General features: G+C 53.5%; 2 protein-coding genes across 2 annotated transcripts; both read left to right on the forward strand.

Annotated features, from left to right (window-relative positions):
• Positions 1 to 4727: 4727 nt before the first annotated feature.
• Positions 4728 to 6326, forward strand: N0V96_008024 (uncharacterized protein; the record flags this gene model as incomplete). The annotated part of the gene is made up of 2 exons (XM_053194412.2): positions 4728 to 5203; positions 5294 to 6326. The coding sequence occupies 2 exons, from the start codon at positions 4728 to 4730 to the stop codon at positions 6324 to 6326; spliced, it is 1509 nt and encodes a 502-aa protein (XP_053048262.2).
• A 7071-nt stretch (positions 6327 to 13397) lies between these two features.
• Positions 13398 to 16652, forward strand: N0V96_008025 (uncharacterized protein; the record flags this gene model as incomplete). The annotated part of the gene is made up of 2 exons (XM_065758198.1): positions 13398 to 13403; positions 13593 to 16652. The coding sequence occupies 2 exons, from the start codon at positions 13398 to 13400 to the stop codon at positions 16650 to 16652; spliced, it is 3066 nt and encodes a 1021-aa protein (XP_065613340.1).
• Positions 16653 to 17336: the final 684 nt, after the last annotated feature.

Consider the following 17336-nt stretch of genomic DNA (forward strand, 5'->3'; position numbering starts at 1 on the left):
TTCGATCCTGCAGAGATTTCTAGCCGGGCTCGCCTTTGTCCTGACGGCGACACTGCACTCCATCAATCTTGGATCCGGGTGACGCACTCTAAACCTCCAGGACCCATCAAACCATCCTGGTTGTCCTTGCTCGCTGAGGCCACCAAAAACCAGGGTTCAGACCGGGTTGTCCGCGTCGGCAGACACCAATTTGCGCCTTGCTGGCTAGCCTGTCTTGCCCAATGGCACATTGCGGCGCAACTGCGAAAAAGGATTTTGTGGCCCTCCCGTCCTGGCGCGTCGAATCAACGCGACGTCGGATTGAGGGAGACAACAGTCTGCCGTCCGAGGCTCCGAGCAATCCTTCTCATGCCCTCCCTACGATGTGGGCGACCCCATTCAACAACAGCCTGGACTCTGGAGCAGCAGGTCGACTCTTGCTTCGTAAGCAGCAGCATTGTGCCACGCCATCAGTCCCCAGCAAACTTCCAACGGACAAGCATTGCCCCCGGGTCGTCAACTGGTCCCGAGCCACCTAATCGCGCGGCCGTTGTCTTGTCTCTTCGCGATGATCAGGCGGCTACCGTCGCACCTCTTCTGTCTGTGCGTGAAGACTCTTCGACTTTGCCAACGACAAACAACCCAAACTCACGGTTCCTGAAAGTGAAAGTGGACGGCAAGGAACTTCTGTTGGAAATTGCTGTACTCCAGCGTCGCAGTACTTTCCCTTCGTGTTGCATCAGCCTATCCAACCGACCCAAGACATGCCAATATCACCAGGCAAATAAGCATTAATAGGGAATGCCGATCTACGAGGCAGCCAAATGCGGATGCTCAGAGGTTCAATCGATCCATCTTTACGGAGTAGAACGGCAGATTGGACTTCAGTTGAAGAGTTCAGATTTGGAAAGCGGGGCGCCAATACCACCAATCTGTTTACTAGCTTACAAACAAACAACCTTGGTTGCGGTACGCCTGAAGGACTAGCGACGCATTGCTGATCCTAGTTCAGTGGACAATTTGTGGTGCTAACGGTGATCTTGCAGTTCCCGACAGAGCCGCCTTTTTCAACATCCTCTCTGAATGCATTGCCTTTTGTTTTTGCGGAACATGGTAACCATAAGTTGAAGACGATCACATAATCCAGGGCCAGTTTTTCACAGATAGCCTCAGCAATACCCGCAGAAACTAGGAGGTTGAGAGTGAATCGACACCCATCGTTCAGACTTCGATGGTCCTCTACCTTGCACACACACAGAGACTTGTTGCACCCTGCACAAATCGGATTGTATGAGCGAAAGAACACCATCCACCTCGCAAGCGGAAGAGACGAGCTTCTTGATTGTCTCGGCTTACCACTGAGCTGAAGTGGGACGAGCGTGCTATGCCAGTGGTCCCCAACCAAGAGAGTCAACCACTCTTAGCTCTCTACTTATTTGACAGTCTGATGTCCATCGCAGAAAATGATGCCCTGGAAGAGCTCAACCGGGGGAAAGGATCCGACCTCGCAGGATCATGGAATATGATTCATTTGGCAATCTCCTTCTGGTCGGGGGAATCTCACGAACCTGTGGATGCCTTGTCTCACTCAAGATGTCGTATCGATGGCTGGCAACAAGTATCGACGAGACAAACGCAAAGACATGGAGAACTGCGGGGTTCCTTCTGACACCCGTCTCTTGGACATATTTCAGCCAGCCCCCCATCCCTTTCTGTGCAACCGCGCCTGTGGAGGTACATTTTGGAATCCCAATTTGTTACGAAATCGATCTGTCTTTTTGATTCTCATTAGGGGAACTGCCCATGCCTGCGTTGGACTGACGCACCTCATTTGGTTCAGTTGAATTGGTTCTGACGACATCGAAACATACATCTTGAATAGGTAGTGCCACGCGTGACGCATTCGAGGGATAGAAATGCATGCGACACCCAGTGGTCCCGGCTCGCTCAAAATAATCAACGAGCGGCTACATGTCTGTCAACCTTTATACTTGCGGAGAGAAGAATCGACATATCTTGTACCAAAACGCGGTGGCTCGTCACAAGAACGGGCAGAGCTAGATCATGGATAGACTATAGCTCATTGCAATGACAAACCTCGGCGAAGTGGTCGAACCACATGCTCGCATGCTCAGCCGAGATCAATGGCGCGGCAGTCATCTCGATACCTACATCAACACAACCAGGCAGACTTTGCTCCTTGTTCTTGGGGGGTAGTTGATGCGGCAAGAATTAGACGATGGCACAGACAACAGCAAAGGCCCCGTGGCACTCGCGGCCCCCGACATCAATCCATGACGAAGTGGTCGCAACGTCTGTTCGCTCGCCGTTACTCCGGGGTTATGGTCATAGCAGACAGAGTGCCAGCACCAATTACGAATGATGAAATGGGAAGACAGTGTGGTTCCCTCCCATCCGGCTACCACTGACTGCAGGCAACATGCGTATCGGAGCAGAGGCAAGAATCAAGTGGTTGCAGGTGCATCACAGGTGTTACTGGATCGCCCGCACTTTCAGTTTGTTGGGGCGGCAGGACGGAAGACAAACAGAGGTTCACAAAAGTCTGCTGCTTTTGCCGATCCGTGGTCCACTGGTCGTCGACGCAACCCGGAATGCTATGCGATGTGAAGGAGGAAATGTTGGGTGTGGCCGAGGCATGTTTGGTGAGTTTGAGAAGACGTTCATCTGTTGATGCCTGTCCTGCTCCTGATATGCGAACGTGGTCCAGATTGGTGCGGCCAAGTGACGAGTCGGATCAAGAGGCCAAGGTGGAATGACCAGATAAGGTTATAAGGTGAAATTGGCATCGGCAGATGACGGGCAGTCTAGTCTTTGACCTCTTACCAATGAAGATGACGGGAATATCGATGTCAAGGCCCTACGGTACCTCTGGGTATGTATCCATAGATGAGCACGCCGAAGAGGCGAAGTGGTGGGATGGGATGGCCGTTTCACGTACCACTAGCCTAACGCGATGGGCCGAGGCGATGATGGACAAGAGCAGTAGCCTTTCGGTTTTACTTATCGCATTGCTGACATTTGCAGTGCATCTCAACAGACATGTGCAACGGAACCATCAGGGAAATGCAATGTTGTGCCGCACGAGCGCGCGCGCGCGATGTATACCTTTTGAGTGGATGCGGTTGAAGTTGAAAGTGCGAGACCTCAAGCTCAGGTCCATCCCCCTCCGCTGTTTCCCCTCTCCCCCGGCCCAGTTCCGGCGTCCACTGTGGATCTAAACAGGGTCCTCAGGGCTGGATGCGGATAGGGATGTGATGCGGGCAGAGCGGGAGCGGGGGAATGGGGGTAGAGGACCCACGGGTAGGTTGCATCACTGCATCATCATCCCTGTCGTCAGCATCCATCAGCGTGAGCGCGAGCTCTTTTCAAGCCAGAAACGGAGATGTACTCTACCTAGCTGGCTAGGAATAGGTAAGTTAGCTCTGGCATAGGTGCTATTACTTCTCAGACAACTTGGCTACTTTCTTGTTGTTTCCAGGCTCTGTCGTGAAGGTATCCGTACAAAAGACACCAATTCTAGGTACTCAGTCAAGCCCCGGTACCTTGCCTTGGATTGGTGACATCAAGCAACGGGTCGGCCAGCTACAAGACCAAGTACCTTAGCTGCCATACCTCTGCTGTCAGACGTGGAGTTGCATCCACCAGCTAAAGGTACTTCCCACAGTAGCTATCTCGAGGTAGCCTAACTGTAGTGTAAGGTGAGGTAGGGTAAGGTAGTCTGCCGTGCTTCCGTCTGGATCTTGAAAGCAAGTACCTTAGCTTACATTACCTCATCTTTCCTTCCCAAAAGATCCCCAATGACAAGTTGTCAGTCTACCTTACCTTAATTAAGCCAAGTCCACCTCACAACTCCTCCGTCTTTAATTCATCTCCCCGACATTTCCTCTTCCTCGTCCTCGCTGCTCAAACCTCCTCGTCCTCTTCCACTTTTATGCTCATCGTCCCCGATCCCCGTCCCTCCATTCCACTTTGCGACACCCGCGACGCCGAGCAGGGACACGGTACCTCGGCCACTCGTTCCAACTCAGAAAAGTCGCCGGACGTTTCCTCCCCGCCCAATCACCTCGCGGTACCTTACCTAGCTAAGGCAGGCAGGGGCGATCCAAGTCAAGTCGCCACCACATCAAGCCTAGAGAGTAGAGACAGACCAGAGACTAAAACCACATCCCATTCTCATTCCCGCCAGCGACATACCAACGAACGCCAGCCTGAATCCTCAGCTCGTGGCGCTTCACTTCTCGCCCTTTTTCGCCCTTTGGTGTCTTGGTACACACCACTGACTGACCCGACTGTCTCTGTCACACATACCTACACACCACATACATTCGCTCACTCGCACATGCTGCAGTGTCTACAACACGCCTACTGCGTGCTGCGAGACACGCAGCTCCTCATTTGTTCCTAGCGCCCATTCTTCCCTCTCTCCCCCCCTCTTCCTCCTTTCCTCCTTTTTTCCTTTCCCTCTCCTTTACTCGGGCTCAAAAGCGCGTCTTACAAGAGCATTTCTCCTGGGCGTTTTCTCAAGGACGTGGCGTGTGTCGGATGAGGAGCCTTCAAAAAACCCCTTGATTGCCTGTGCCGAGCTCGGACTCCCACTTCTCGCATCGAACTTCCAGCAATCGACGACTTATGAAATAATAGAAAAGGACGCAAGAAGAAACGATAGGAGCCGCGTTACGCAGTAACAAGTTTGAATATTCGAGCTGGTACCACTTGCGCCGCCCATCATGTCGGACGAGAACGTTTCTCGGAGTCCGACTTCGCCCCTCACAACGACAAGCAACACTAGCAGGAAGCAGACCATTTCGTCATCGGGAACGACAGCTTCACCAGCGCCCTCGGGGCACTCCTTTAAACGCGCCGTGACGGTAGACGAGACATCTCAGGTGCGCCGGCGGCCACCTTTCAGCCATATCCCAACAGAGAACTCATTCGCCGAGAGAGGCCTTGGGAGGAGGAGGAGCTCGACCTTGTCGGATTATAGCTTTGGCGATGCGAGAGATTTTCTCAACCCCAGACCTGGAGACGGTGTGCCATCAACATCGACTGACGAACTGTCCAACTGGGCCTCGGTTCCTTTGGCGTTTGCACTCTTACCCGCGGTCGGTGGCCTGCTTTTCAAGAATGGCAGCGCCGTTGTGACGGACGTCATGTTGCTGGGCTTGTCGGCCGTGTTCCTGCACTGGTCCGTGACACATCCATGGTAAGCCTAACGCTCTATTGCCCCTCATATCGTGACCGGCACGATCTCGATAGAAAACAGAACCATCCGAGCGCTGACACTAGCCACCAGGAATTGGTACCACTCGGCCCAAGCAGTACGAGAGCGGGCAGAGATCAGCACGAGCGCCGTCATTGACGATGAGAGCGAGACGGAGCAGGTGGTCGGAAGCCCCTCGCCGGCAGCATCGACGACCAACGGCCACACAACTAACGGAAGCGTCGACGAAGCGTCCGAAGTACCGACAACGCCTACGTCTTTTGTACAGGAACGAGTACGCAAGGCGACGGCGCCAAGAAACAAGAAGGAGGACGCATTGGCTGAGCTATGGGTGCACGAAATTCTGGCCCTGGTATCATGCTTCATGTTTCCTATGCTGGGCGCATATCTGCTGCATGCCATTCGCGCGCAGCTTAGTCGGCCCTCGGAGGGCCTGGTCTCTAACTACAACTTGACGATTTTCCTCTTGGCTGCGGAGGTACGACCGATTTCGCATCTCATGAAGCTTGTGCAGTGCAGGACCATTCAGCTGCAGCGGGATGTCCACGTAAATCCGTACAAGGACGATGGCGCCACGTCAGATCAGATGAGGGTTCTCATGGCACGGTTGGAAATGCTGGAGTCACGGCCTGAGCCGACGCCGATGAAGCACAATGGAAATTCGGACAATTCTAAAATCAAGCAAGAGGCCGCCATTGCTCGCGATGTTCGGAACGCCATCCAACCCGATCTGGATGCGCTGAATCGGGCGGTGCGGCGATACGAGAAAAAGGCGACGGTACTTGCCTTCCAGACCGAATCACGTTTCGCGGCAGTTGATACCCGCTTGAACGATGCCATTGCGCTGGCAGCAGCGGCGGCCAAAAACAGCGTCGCTCGGCCGGGTTTCATGCAGTGGCTCGTAGAATCCGTGTGGGCTATCATCACGATGCCCTTCTTCGCGGTGGTCGCTCTGCTAGTACTGCCTTTCAAGACAGTTAGAGGCTTGCTCAAGCGTAAGAAGTCTCTCCCTGAAAGGACATCAAAGTCTAGTCGAAACGGGAAGGCTATGGGACACGGGAGAATGGCGGCAGACAGACAGCCAAGCCGCGTCTCAAAGAGGTGAGAAGCGTATAAGATATTGAAGCGTAAGTTTGGGCAAGGCGGAGGGGCTTGGGGGTTTCCAAGATATTCATTCTCCTGGTACCCAGAAAAAAGGAGTAGGTTTTTGGCATGGATACCGCCCATGGGATAAGAGGGATGGGGCTGGGAAACGAGCCGGCGTTGTGATGTGTTTTCCGAAACCACGTCCTCTGCGAAACCAATCAAGAGGACACCGCTTTTGATGTGTTTGGAGAAAAAACACCTACACTGTACTGTTACGTGTCGAATTATATTCTCATCACCGTCTACCATGATTCCGTGATGATGTACGACGTGACCGTGAACTCTTCGCTGGGCTTGAATCGTTGAGGGAGTCAAACCGTTTCGATTTGGTCGGCATCAAATGCAGAGCTCTGCGTTGGCCACTGGGGTAAGGGGCAAGAAAAGAGAGGAAGCTCCGAATCAATTGGGCTGGAAAGGTGGTATAAGTCGGTACATGTTCATGAGGTAGCCTCTATGATCCTTTGTCTGTCGTCGGTTTCGAAGTAGATTCTACTTTTTGACGGCATTTCATATCGGAGACAAGAGAAGAGATGAGCGTGGATTATTGTAGTCATGTTTTGTGGGGTGGTTGTTTGAACTTCAAGATTCAATACATTTCCCCCTATGGATATCACTTGCAAAGGGGGTCCCTTGGTCATGATATCAAGGGTTGGCTTCAAAAGCCTGATTGCGGCGTGGAGGTAGAATCACCCAAACCCGCGATATCGATTGACGTACATGATGTCAAGAAGAAGACTCAATATTGCACACACAAGCTCAAATATATAATGCCAGGGTATCCTCACGATAACTCATCCAAAAACAGAGCCTGACTAACACGTCGTATCATTCAGGGATAAATCAACTACTCGAAATTGCAATGCTATTTGATATCAAGGGTATTCTCTGCACGAGCTTGGGTTTCTATTCCACACCAGAGAGCAGAATGTTCACCTTGGATTCGCCTAGAAGATTGTGTGATTGGTGTCGTGAGGGATGGATTGTGTCCAGGCCAGTGCTGTTGTATGTAATGAATATCAATGGATGGGAGAGAAAGGAGAGTGCAGGTGGCATGGTCATTGGAGAAATGTCCATCGGCTGCTCCTGTCGAGGGAGAAGAATAGCATCCCTTCCGCTAGGAGAGCAAACACCGTTCCCATATTCAACCGACTGTCTTCTTACAGATCACTGTTGCGTCGTGACGTTGACAATTGAGGAAGAGCCCGAAGAGAATATCACCATGGACGGGCTAGATGACTTCGCAGCAGAGATAATGACCAGTCAATGTCGAAGACAGCAACTGAGCGGCGACTGCGTGGTCTCGCCACCAACTCTTTCCGAGGCTCCGACGCCGCGTAGTGCCTTGATCAGAACACTGGTCAACATTACTCAAATCCGGAACAGGAGGAGGTTGGGAGAGATCCGTTTATGTATACAAACACATCCGTGCCCATCCACGTGCAGTCACGTCAGCACGTCCTAGAAGGTTTCATGGAACTTCTCTGCCTGGCCCGGCGGCGGTCAAAGTGTCTTCTGGAGGGTAATTTCTCCTGGGAGAAAAAGCTGGGGAAGTCCAGAGCCCCGATTCGGCTGCAGGTGCTTGGGTCGCGGGGGAGCGTTGACAATGTCATTGTGGTTGTGGCCACACGGAGGCTCTCGCAGCAGTGTCACTTATTCTGTGGGATGAGGTTGAACCGATGATGCGGGAAACGGATGCCTCAGACGACGAAGCGAAATGGTAAGCGTCATGAGGTCCTTCCAAGGTACGTTGGTGCCAAAGGTCCGGTCAAAGGACCAAAGGAGTCCGCTACTTTTACCGGGCAGCTCCAGAAGGATACACATCCTCATGGATTCGCAAGGACGGCGCGGAACGAAGTGACCGTCTGGGCGAGACGAGGGGGTTCGTCCGTCGCTTCTTCCCTACGACATGCCGAGGGGTATTACACGATGTCCCTCGTCAGTAAGTTGAAGCCGTTGCCCAGGCTCAGATGAGTCGACACAACACGCCAATCGGCTGTTGTTAGTAGAACATGGATGGTGTTAGTTGAGTCCTTGTCAGTGCCCGGCTTTGAAAAGGGATAGAGTCGTAAACCAGGGGAGGCCTGTTCCCGGGTCACGGCATGATTTTGCCCCTCCAGACAACGTCGGACGAACCGCTCAGGGGAACCACTTCAACCGGCCGGGCCATTCCACATGCCGCCCCAGGTACGAGATCGTTTTTCGACGAGGTTGCCCCACGATGGCCGATAACCAGCCATGCCAAGGAACGAAGAAGAGCTGGGTGGCCAGTGGCTCGCGGGAGTCCGCAGACACGGCGTCCGAATATGGAACGAATACGCCAATGATTTGTGTCGAACAGCAGCGGGAAGGCGTAAGGGTCCGGAGTTGGCGGCATGCCATCGTGGCGCCGAGATTGAGCTGTTGCTTTTCCAGAGTCACACGAGAAGCTACCGACTTGGGTGTTCAGCCCAATATTCGGAAAAGTACGCAGAGTATCGAGATCAAAGACAAAATAATTAAGGAAGCAAACTCAGGATCGCCAGTATGGGGGAGGCTCATGCAATGAGGCTTTGCTCGTATCAAAGCGAGCAGGGATGCGAGGACCCCTTTATGCGATGAGGCGCAGAACATGGGGCAACTTGCAAGTATACCATCGGTAGTCGCGCAGTCGAACAAGGGCATTCAACCACAGCTGCCCAAAAATATGAGGAGAACAACGCTTCGTAAGCTTCCGCTGTTGCGTGACCTGTGCTGTCATCAAGCACATGGCAAGAGTCGATGCTGAAAGAAATTTCTTCTCCCTTGGCTTGTTCGATCGGGCAAAGGAATGTGTGGACCCTTCAATTTCATAGGCGCCTGGCCGAGACCACGACTAGAGGAATAGCGGCGCCGGCAGCGCGGTTTCGACCCAGATCAGCCATTGAATAGTGTAGTGGATGGACGTGCTTTACCTCCATCGAGAAATCGAGACCGTGTTGAGAAGGAAAATAGAAACCCTGTTTGTTGCCAGTCAAAGTAGTCGGAAAGCCATTGTTTCCAGATGCAAGCCTCGAAACAATGCCGAATTTGCGAAGTCAGTAGCAGGCGTCAGCTGATGAGATGAAAACAGAACTGCCGACGTCACAAAGTTTGTGATCGTGGGCGCGACCATGACCATTTGGACGCGCTTGCCACCTATTCTTGGTTTACCAGAGTCAGAATCAGACAACTGAGTCAAGTTGTCTTTCTCACTGCAAGGCTCAACCAGACTCAGGGGCCCATCTGTCAAGCCGTCATTGTCCATCAGGCCGTCTCGTAACGATGGATCTACGTGCCCCAAATCCAGACCCAATGCCGTGGAGAGTATCACTGGGCTGCCCATGTGGGGGGTAAAAGTTTCGTCCAAAGCTTAAGTGGGTTCTGGGTGGACTCGTTGGTCGGCAAAAGAGTTTAATATGTATGTGCGGCGTCCGTTGTGGTTGAAGGGAGAGTTGAGCAAGTGTTCCGGTATCATTCGAGGTCACCGTGCTTGAGCGTGTGTGTTGACCGCGTACGTTTCTGAAAGATAAACTAGGACTGGTCGAAGAGGGGCACGCAACTACCAAACTATTGTATGCAGGCCGAAACTACGTGCCCGTAGTCTGATCGCGCCGGGTTGTCGTGGTTCGCGATGGAAGTCGATGAGAATGCCTCTCGTAATCTCGATCGATTGGATAGCGTAGATGTGCGGGCAGAGGTAGAAAAGATCTGACAGGAAAAACCAGCTGAATGACGATCAATGGAGACAGAATACCGGGGCCAACTGTCATGTCTATTGCCGGAAAGCGCGTCTTCGGAAGTTATTGGCGCATAGTCTGGTATCGCAAGCATGGGTCTTCCGTGGCCTAGTCGTTCGTGCCAGTCTAGCAAGATGCTAGGAGGAATCGAGGTGGGGGGTTGTGGTTCGATGAAATCAAGGATGAGCGACGTCGTGTGTGGTGGTGAAGTGAGATGAAGGTTCCCTTCATTGTTTGGAGGCTTAGAAGAACTTGCAAGACTCAGAGTCAATTTCACGGAATGAAAACATACCTAGTACATAGTGACGTCTCAAACGTACGATGTTTGATATTTCTAAAAGGCAAGTGCTCGTCCATGTCGTTTCTCTTTCTCTTGCCTTTCTACATCCTCGTCTTCCAGATTCTTTCCTCCCTTGAATTCACCGTTAAGCTAAGGCAGGAACCGACCTAAGACGGGATGGGCTAGTGGATCTGGAGAAGGCTTAGCGTAAGTGGCACCTGCTTTCGCGGCCCTGTTCATCAAAAAGCGCCGGCTGGGTATCCGTACCTACCGTACTACCGTGGGTGCGTGGTACCTTAAGGTACGCTACTACTTTTGTACCTGGAGATCATCCTCGTCCCGCTGCGTCGGTGCAACTCTTTCATTTCGCGTCCATCACGACTTTTCCCCTCCAACGTCTTCAAAGTTCAAGATCTCCACATCCCGTTCGACCGGAGACGTGCAGGTGCAGTTTGCAGGTGCAGCGAAGCTATGGACTACAATACCACCCCTCCTTGATTGGCCACTGGCCCAATCCAGGAAGACGAGCCAATGTTCGTCCTGCGCGGCACAGCGGCTACCGGCCTTGTCTTGCCTCGGGTGCGCCACCGATCTTGCGGCGGACCTGATTCACTTTGCAATAATCTCCTTTTTTCCCCATCGATGGTGTACCCTATTCGTTCTTGGAGGCTTGGAGCTCAGCTGATGAACGACCTCGGCCGAACCACCGCCGCTACCGTCTATCCAACGCTGTCGGAAAAAAGCAATTTATCGCATTACCTACAGCGATATGGTTAACCTACACGTCCGCATCTGGACACGAATTCATGCGGGTGGCAGAAGACTATTGAAAATGCTCAGGTCGACTCTCCCATTCTGGAAATGCAGACGACGTGGCCGTGGGAAAAGCAGCAAAGGTTAAACATGATTTCCACCTCATCATGATGCGTACGAACCACGACGCTGCCAAATATGGATGGATACATACCCTACGGCTATGGCTGGCTGGTTCTGGGTCAGACAGAATCTGGCTGCGAATGGGGATCCGGATATCCAAGATGCAAAGTCATGCGCTGCACATCGACGCCAGCTCATTCTGCGCTGCGATGTGCTGTTGGCTGCGTGCTGCACATGGCGCTCGGCCAATGCAAATCGTTCGCGCGCCCGTCTCGGGCATTTCCGTGAGGACAGACTGGACAGGACGGGTCGTTTTGACACCAAAGAGGTCGTGGAGGTGTCGAAGAGCAGCAAGACTAGAGCTTCTCAACACGCCCCCATGTGTCGCGTCCCCACGGTCATCCCAATGATCCCATCTCATCCTGTTCCTCTCTCTCTCTCTCATCTCATCTCATCCAATTCACCATCTCATCCCTCCCGTCCGTCCATCCATCCAATCCGTCCACGTTCCTCACTCACCTCACAGCCAACGCAAGCCCCACGGACCCCTCCACCCCTCCCTCAGAGGCTGCCCCCTCCATCTCGTCGGGCTGTTATTCCAACTTCCTTGCTGTTCCTGATTGTCTTATTCCCATCCGAGTCAAACGCTAAAGCGCGGTATGCCGGGGTTATCCCCTGTCCCTGTAATTTAGGATGGACGCGCCTCAACTTCCGACGACTGCTTACCTACGCAGTATTACCAAGTACCAACAGCTTTCTCATCACCATTTTTTCTCAGTTCATGTCGTCTTTGGCTACAGTTGCGTTTGCTACATTCTGGTGCCCTTCCGATCGCCCTTGGAACCCGTGACATAAGCTATTAGGTTCAGCAAGCAGACCGGGATTCTTCTTGACTGCCGCCGCGAAGCCTGGCCAGGCCGCGGCCTCGTCAGAAGACTAGTTGTCCACGTCCCGTCTCGACGCCATGGACCCTCGACTTGGTCTTCTTGGCCGTCTTCTGGCCGAGAGCCGCAGGTCACTCGCTTGTATCCGATGCCGCCAAGAGGGACCTCGCCCTCTCGGTTGGCCGCCCTCACTTTGCCTGCCTGCATTTCTTTTCTCAGAACGTCCGTGGTATTCATCTCCCGCACCCGCGCGCCGTCTTGTTTGTACTTCCTCTTCCGATCCTGTGCCGCTACGGTTCTTGTCATCCTAGCTAGGCTGGAAGCTCATCCCCGCGAGAAGGTTGTAGAGCATGCAAGGCAGCTTCAATCTCGGTCTGATCTCACTCTCACCCTGTACATGGTGGCTAGAAAGGAAGCACTCCACAGTCTTTGGCCATCTCAAAGGGTTCCATGCGTTGCCTGTTACTTCAGTTCCGGAGGTCTATTCCGTCATGTGGGAAGGATTACACACTTCGCTGTGACGAGTTCATCGTAGCTGAAGCCATCCGCGTGTACTCGTGCACCAATGATGCCCTGCTCGGTGTCACCAGCCGGGTCCGCATCTCTCCCATGGATCTCCCCCCTCCAGCATTCACACTCTCCTCCTTGTCCTATATAGTTTGATCACCTCCAGGTCTCGACTCCACCCCATGACATCTGGGCTGTTCCCTGCCCCTGTCTGTACCCTTTTTTTCTTCTTTTCCTTCCCCCCTCCCCTTCTCTGCTGTCAGCCCGGGAGCTGTCTTGTCCTAATCCCCTACTGGTCTCTGGGGTTCGAGTCGATGCTGGACGACCATTGTTCGTTCATCTAATAATACCTACTCTCTCCCAGCTCTCCCCTTCAGCTCGTCCGTGTTTTCCACCGACTCTTGTCTCCTTGCCGGCATCCCCTCTTCTCTTCTCTTCACGTCACAAGTGCTCCAGGTGGATACGAACTATCGATGCTCGGAAACTGTTTCGACAACACCAAACAGTAACACTGGAACAATAATTTGGATTCAACACCTGGTGGCCAATTCGTCATCATGGCGAGGTGGAATCGTCTGATCACATGGGGCCTTCTCTTAATCTTCCTTCAGGTGGCTGTTGCTCAAGCCTTGGTGCCCGTCAGACGTCAGGAGAGTGGGACTACAACAGCAGCCGTTGCCTCTTCTACTTTGTCACGAAGCGCACAAGATGCTGAGACTACTACATCACCGGCATCTTCAATAAGGACAATGGCAGTCGCTACCACCGAGTCGCCTTCTGTTTCCGCTACGGTCTCTAGTCCTCCCATCATCCCAACTAGCGGCAGCACCTCTGGAAACTCAAGCCTTGACAATTGTAAGTGGACATCTGATCAAACACTAAGTGCTCAGATCAATCCCTAGAAAAGGCTGACAGTTGCTACAGCTACCATAACGGAAGGAGAGCTACCTGTTGAGCCAAAAGTCACACCAGGTTGGGCTGTAGCTGGTGTCATCTTGCTCTGCACCGGGGTCATCTACAGCTTGATTGGTATCAAGAATACAGTCCTGCACACTGCCTTCTCCGTTGCGTACGTCGTCGGCTTGGGTATCACAGTCTTGGTCGTCTATGTCATGGTTATTCCTGTTTCCAACGGATCCCAAGGAGCGTATGTCGTCGCAGCAGTCTTACCGGCCGTCGCAGTTGGCGTTCTCGCTTCCTGGTTCTTCAAGGAAATCACGGAATGCCTGGGATGTGCTCTCGGCGGATTCTGCTTCTCAATGTGGCTGCTTTGTCTCCATGACGGCGGCTTGCTTACGGGAGTCGGCAAAGTCATTTTCATCATTGCTTTCTCACTAGTGGGCTTTGCATTGTACTTCAGCCGATGGACCCGGGACTGGGCGCTCATGTGTACAATCGCCTTCAGTGGTGCCACGGCAACTGTGCTCGGAATCGACTGCTTTAGCCGGGCCGGCCTAAAGGAGTTTTGGGCGTATATTTGGGATCTGAACGAAAACCTATTCCCTCAAGACACCACCACATACCCGCTGACAAAGGGCATTCGCGTTGAGGTTGCCGCTATAATTGTAATTTCCATTATCGGCGTCATTTCTCAGAAGAGATTGTGGAACGTCATCAAGGATAAACGCACGAAGCGGGAAGAGGAATTGGCCGAGGCTCAGCGTGCCCGTGATGACGAAGAGGCCAACATTGGAAGGGAGCTTGAGGCTCGCACCGCCTTGGAGCGACGGGCGTGGGAAAGAGCACACGGAGATTACACACCGGACAGCGATGACCACGACTCCGGCTTTGCTCGCGACAGTGAGAGCGAGAAGGCTATTCGATACAGCCAGAGCACCGCTACTCCCCGATCACACGCCCCTCACGTCGCTGAGATGCAAGGGTCGGATGTTCCTCCCACTGTTCCCCCACAGCCAGAATCTCCAGGTCTGATGGTTTCCGAAAAGGAGAAAGAAGTTGTTGTGACAGTACGCGTCGCTCCGGATGAAACTCACCCAAAAGCCGTCGCCGCGGACAAGGCCGCTGATCAGACGGGAGAAGTTTCCAAAGACGCTGCTGTTGTTCAGACTGTGCAAGAGGTGGCACCGGTTCCTGAAGTGGTACCTCTACCATTCAGGTTCCCGGATGAGGAGGCTCTAGCCAGAGACAGGGAGGAGCGGTCCACGATTGCAACCTTTGCCGACGATGATGAAGAGATTCAGGCAGGTGTCGGCAGCAAGCGGAGTTCTTTTGCGAAGCGACTCTCCCAGAGCTCGGTACAGCTGATGCGGAGGGTCTCTCAACGGACATCGATGTCGCATCGTAAGGAAGAAGATGGTGATGAGGAGCTGGCGGTGCTTCAACGTCCAAGGGATGACGACGCTGTTTCTCTCGCGGCAACTGTTGACACTCAGAGCGATAGCGGCGCCGGATCTGTGAGCGGTGAGCACCGGCGCAGCATTGAGATCAACGCACAGCTCTCTGGAGAGCAACAGTCGAGCATCAAGCCGGAGACTACGACATCAGCATCGGCATCTCGACGGAGCATCACCGACGGGGACTCTATTAGGCCAGTGTCAGCCATGACAGCTTCCACTGATATGCCAGTACAGTCTCTGGCCAAGGATGCGATTCCTGCTGCTGTCGAAGAGAGGGCGCCGGAAACCGCAGTCGATGGTGTCGCTCGAGAAAACAGCTCAGTGAAGCAGTCTAAGTCGGACGACAGTCGACAGCCCACCGTCCCTTCCCAGCAAGCCAGATCAACAGCCTCGCTTCATTCCACGCCCCTGAATCTTACCCAAGATCGTCTGCCGCCCAGCTTCTCCAACGTTGCGCTACACTACCGCACAAACGAATGGGCCAAGCACCTTAGCCACGCCGACGCGCCCGAGCCTGAGGTCCTGAAGGCCGGAGACGACAGACCGCAGACCCGGGAAGCCCCAGCTCCTGTGCACGTCGAGGAGCTTAAGCAAACGGCATTGTCCGCCACGCCTGCGCCTGCACCAGCTCCTTCGAGATCGCCCGCTCCCGTCGCGACACCTCCGCCGGCCTTGACCCGACCCAAGTCGACCCAGTCGCCGAATCGTGGCCACTCAAGGAACAGCTCGTACCAATCACATCGCCGTGCCTCAAGCAAAACGCAGTTCGAGCCCATTGCCGAGGAAGAACAACAGGCGCTCTCTCGAGCCGCGAGCACCAGGAGTGGCGCCTCCGGCATCGCTCCTTCAGCAACAGCCCCGGCTGTCTTTGTTCCGCCGCCACCGCCGCCCGGTATCATGTCTTATGATAGTCCCCAGAGCTTGATCGCACAGAGAAGCGTCGCTCTGCGTAATAAGACGTACGGAATCCTGACTGGCGCCAGTAACACTCCCGAGATCTCTGCCGCCTCCTATAGAGCACCCAGCGAAACCGGCTCCATGTACAACTACCCCGTCTACCCGTCGCAAATGCCGCCAGCTTCTTTGGACGACCTCCCATTGAGCCAGCGCAAGGAGATCATCCGCCGCCAGAGCAGCTTCGGCACAATGCGATCCTCTCTCGAAGGCTCCAGATCAGCCAGCGGCCCATACGTGCCCAGCGTCTCTGCCGACAACCTCGTATTCGACTCCCACCAGCCCATGCGCTACTCCAACGTCCCCTCGCAAGACGCCCGCGACGCCCGGCTCGCGAGCTTTCGGGACTCGGTCCGCGCCGATCTGCGTGCCGGCACGGCCTCCCCCGCGCCCGCCGCCAACGGCCGTGACATGGCGCTGAGCATGTTCCGGTCGCCGAGCGCGTCGAACCTGGCTGCTAGCCAGGCGGCCGCGCGCGAGGCTGAGGTGCAGAGGAACATTGATATGCAGCGGAGCTTCATGATGAGCCAGAAGGAGGCAGAGGCGAAGCGCAAGGAGAAGGCGAGGATCGATAAGGAGAGATCTGATCAGGCTTTCACGAGGAGCATGCAGAGCGGGGAGATGTTTGAGTTGCACCGCGAGGCGATGCGTAGGATGCAGAACCAAGCTAGGAATGCTTCGGGTGATGCATAATCCTTTTGATTTTTGATTTTATTCTTTTTATTCTTTTACTCTCTCTTACACAATATTGGTTGGTAGATACCCTGGTTTGGAAAAATACGGTTTACGTCGCAGAAGGTTAGGGGGGAAACCATGGAAAAACAGCACGTCGGGAACACCGGTCAAGGATAACAGCATGATACAGAAGATGGAAAGATTACTTCTCTAGATGATGGGATACGAGGTTAAGAGGAAATGTGTGTATGACACAGGAGAAAGAGACTGAGGCGGGATAAGTTTGACCGCTAGTGATAGTCGTAAACGTGATTAGTAAAACCAACTTATTCAAATAATCTGTTCTCAAGCCATGCTCACAAGATCCGAGTTCATCTTGCTCTCTCGTATTGCGAATACTAAGTCTTCCTCTCAATGACTTTGCGGAAACCGGAGAACCGGGGACAGGAGATAGATGCTATGAGAGCACCTTTGGATGGTGTATCAAAAGCCGCGGAGCCGAGATGAAAGAAAAGTCCGGCCGAGAGCAACTGATTCACATGTGCTACAGCTCATCAATTACACGCCTGGAACGAATATCGGCCAAATCGGCACGACACCGATGCGGAGAAACCCCAAACTTCCTGGGCTTCAAAGGACGCAAGTGAAGCAGGTGTGCAGAATGTAGGTTGATGCCATATCCTCTATACCTAGGTAGTTATC

Source organism: Colletotrichum fioriniae (assembly GCF_027942845.1).
Source record: "Colletotrichum fioriniae strain IMI 355084 chromosome Unknown scaffold_9, whole genome shotgun sequence".
In the NCBI taxonomy this organism is placed as follows: domain Eukaryota; kingdom Fungi; phylum Ascomycota; class Sordariomycetes; order Glomerellales; family Glomerellaceae; genus Colletotrichum; species Colletotrichum fioriniae.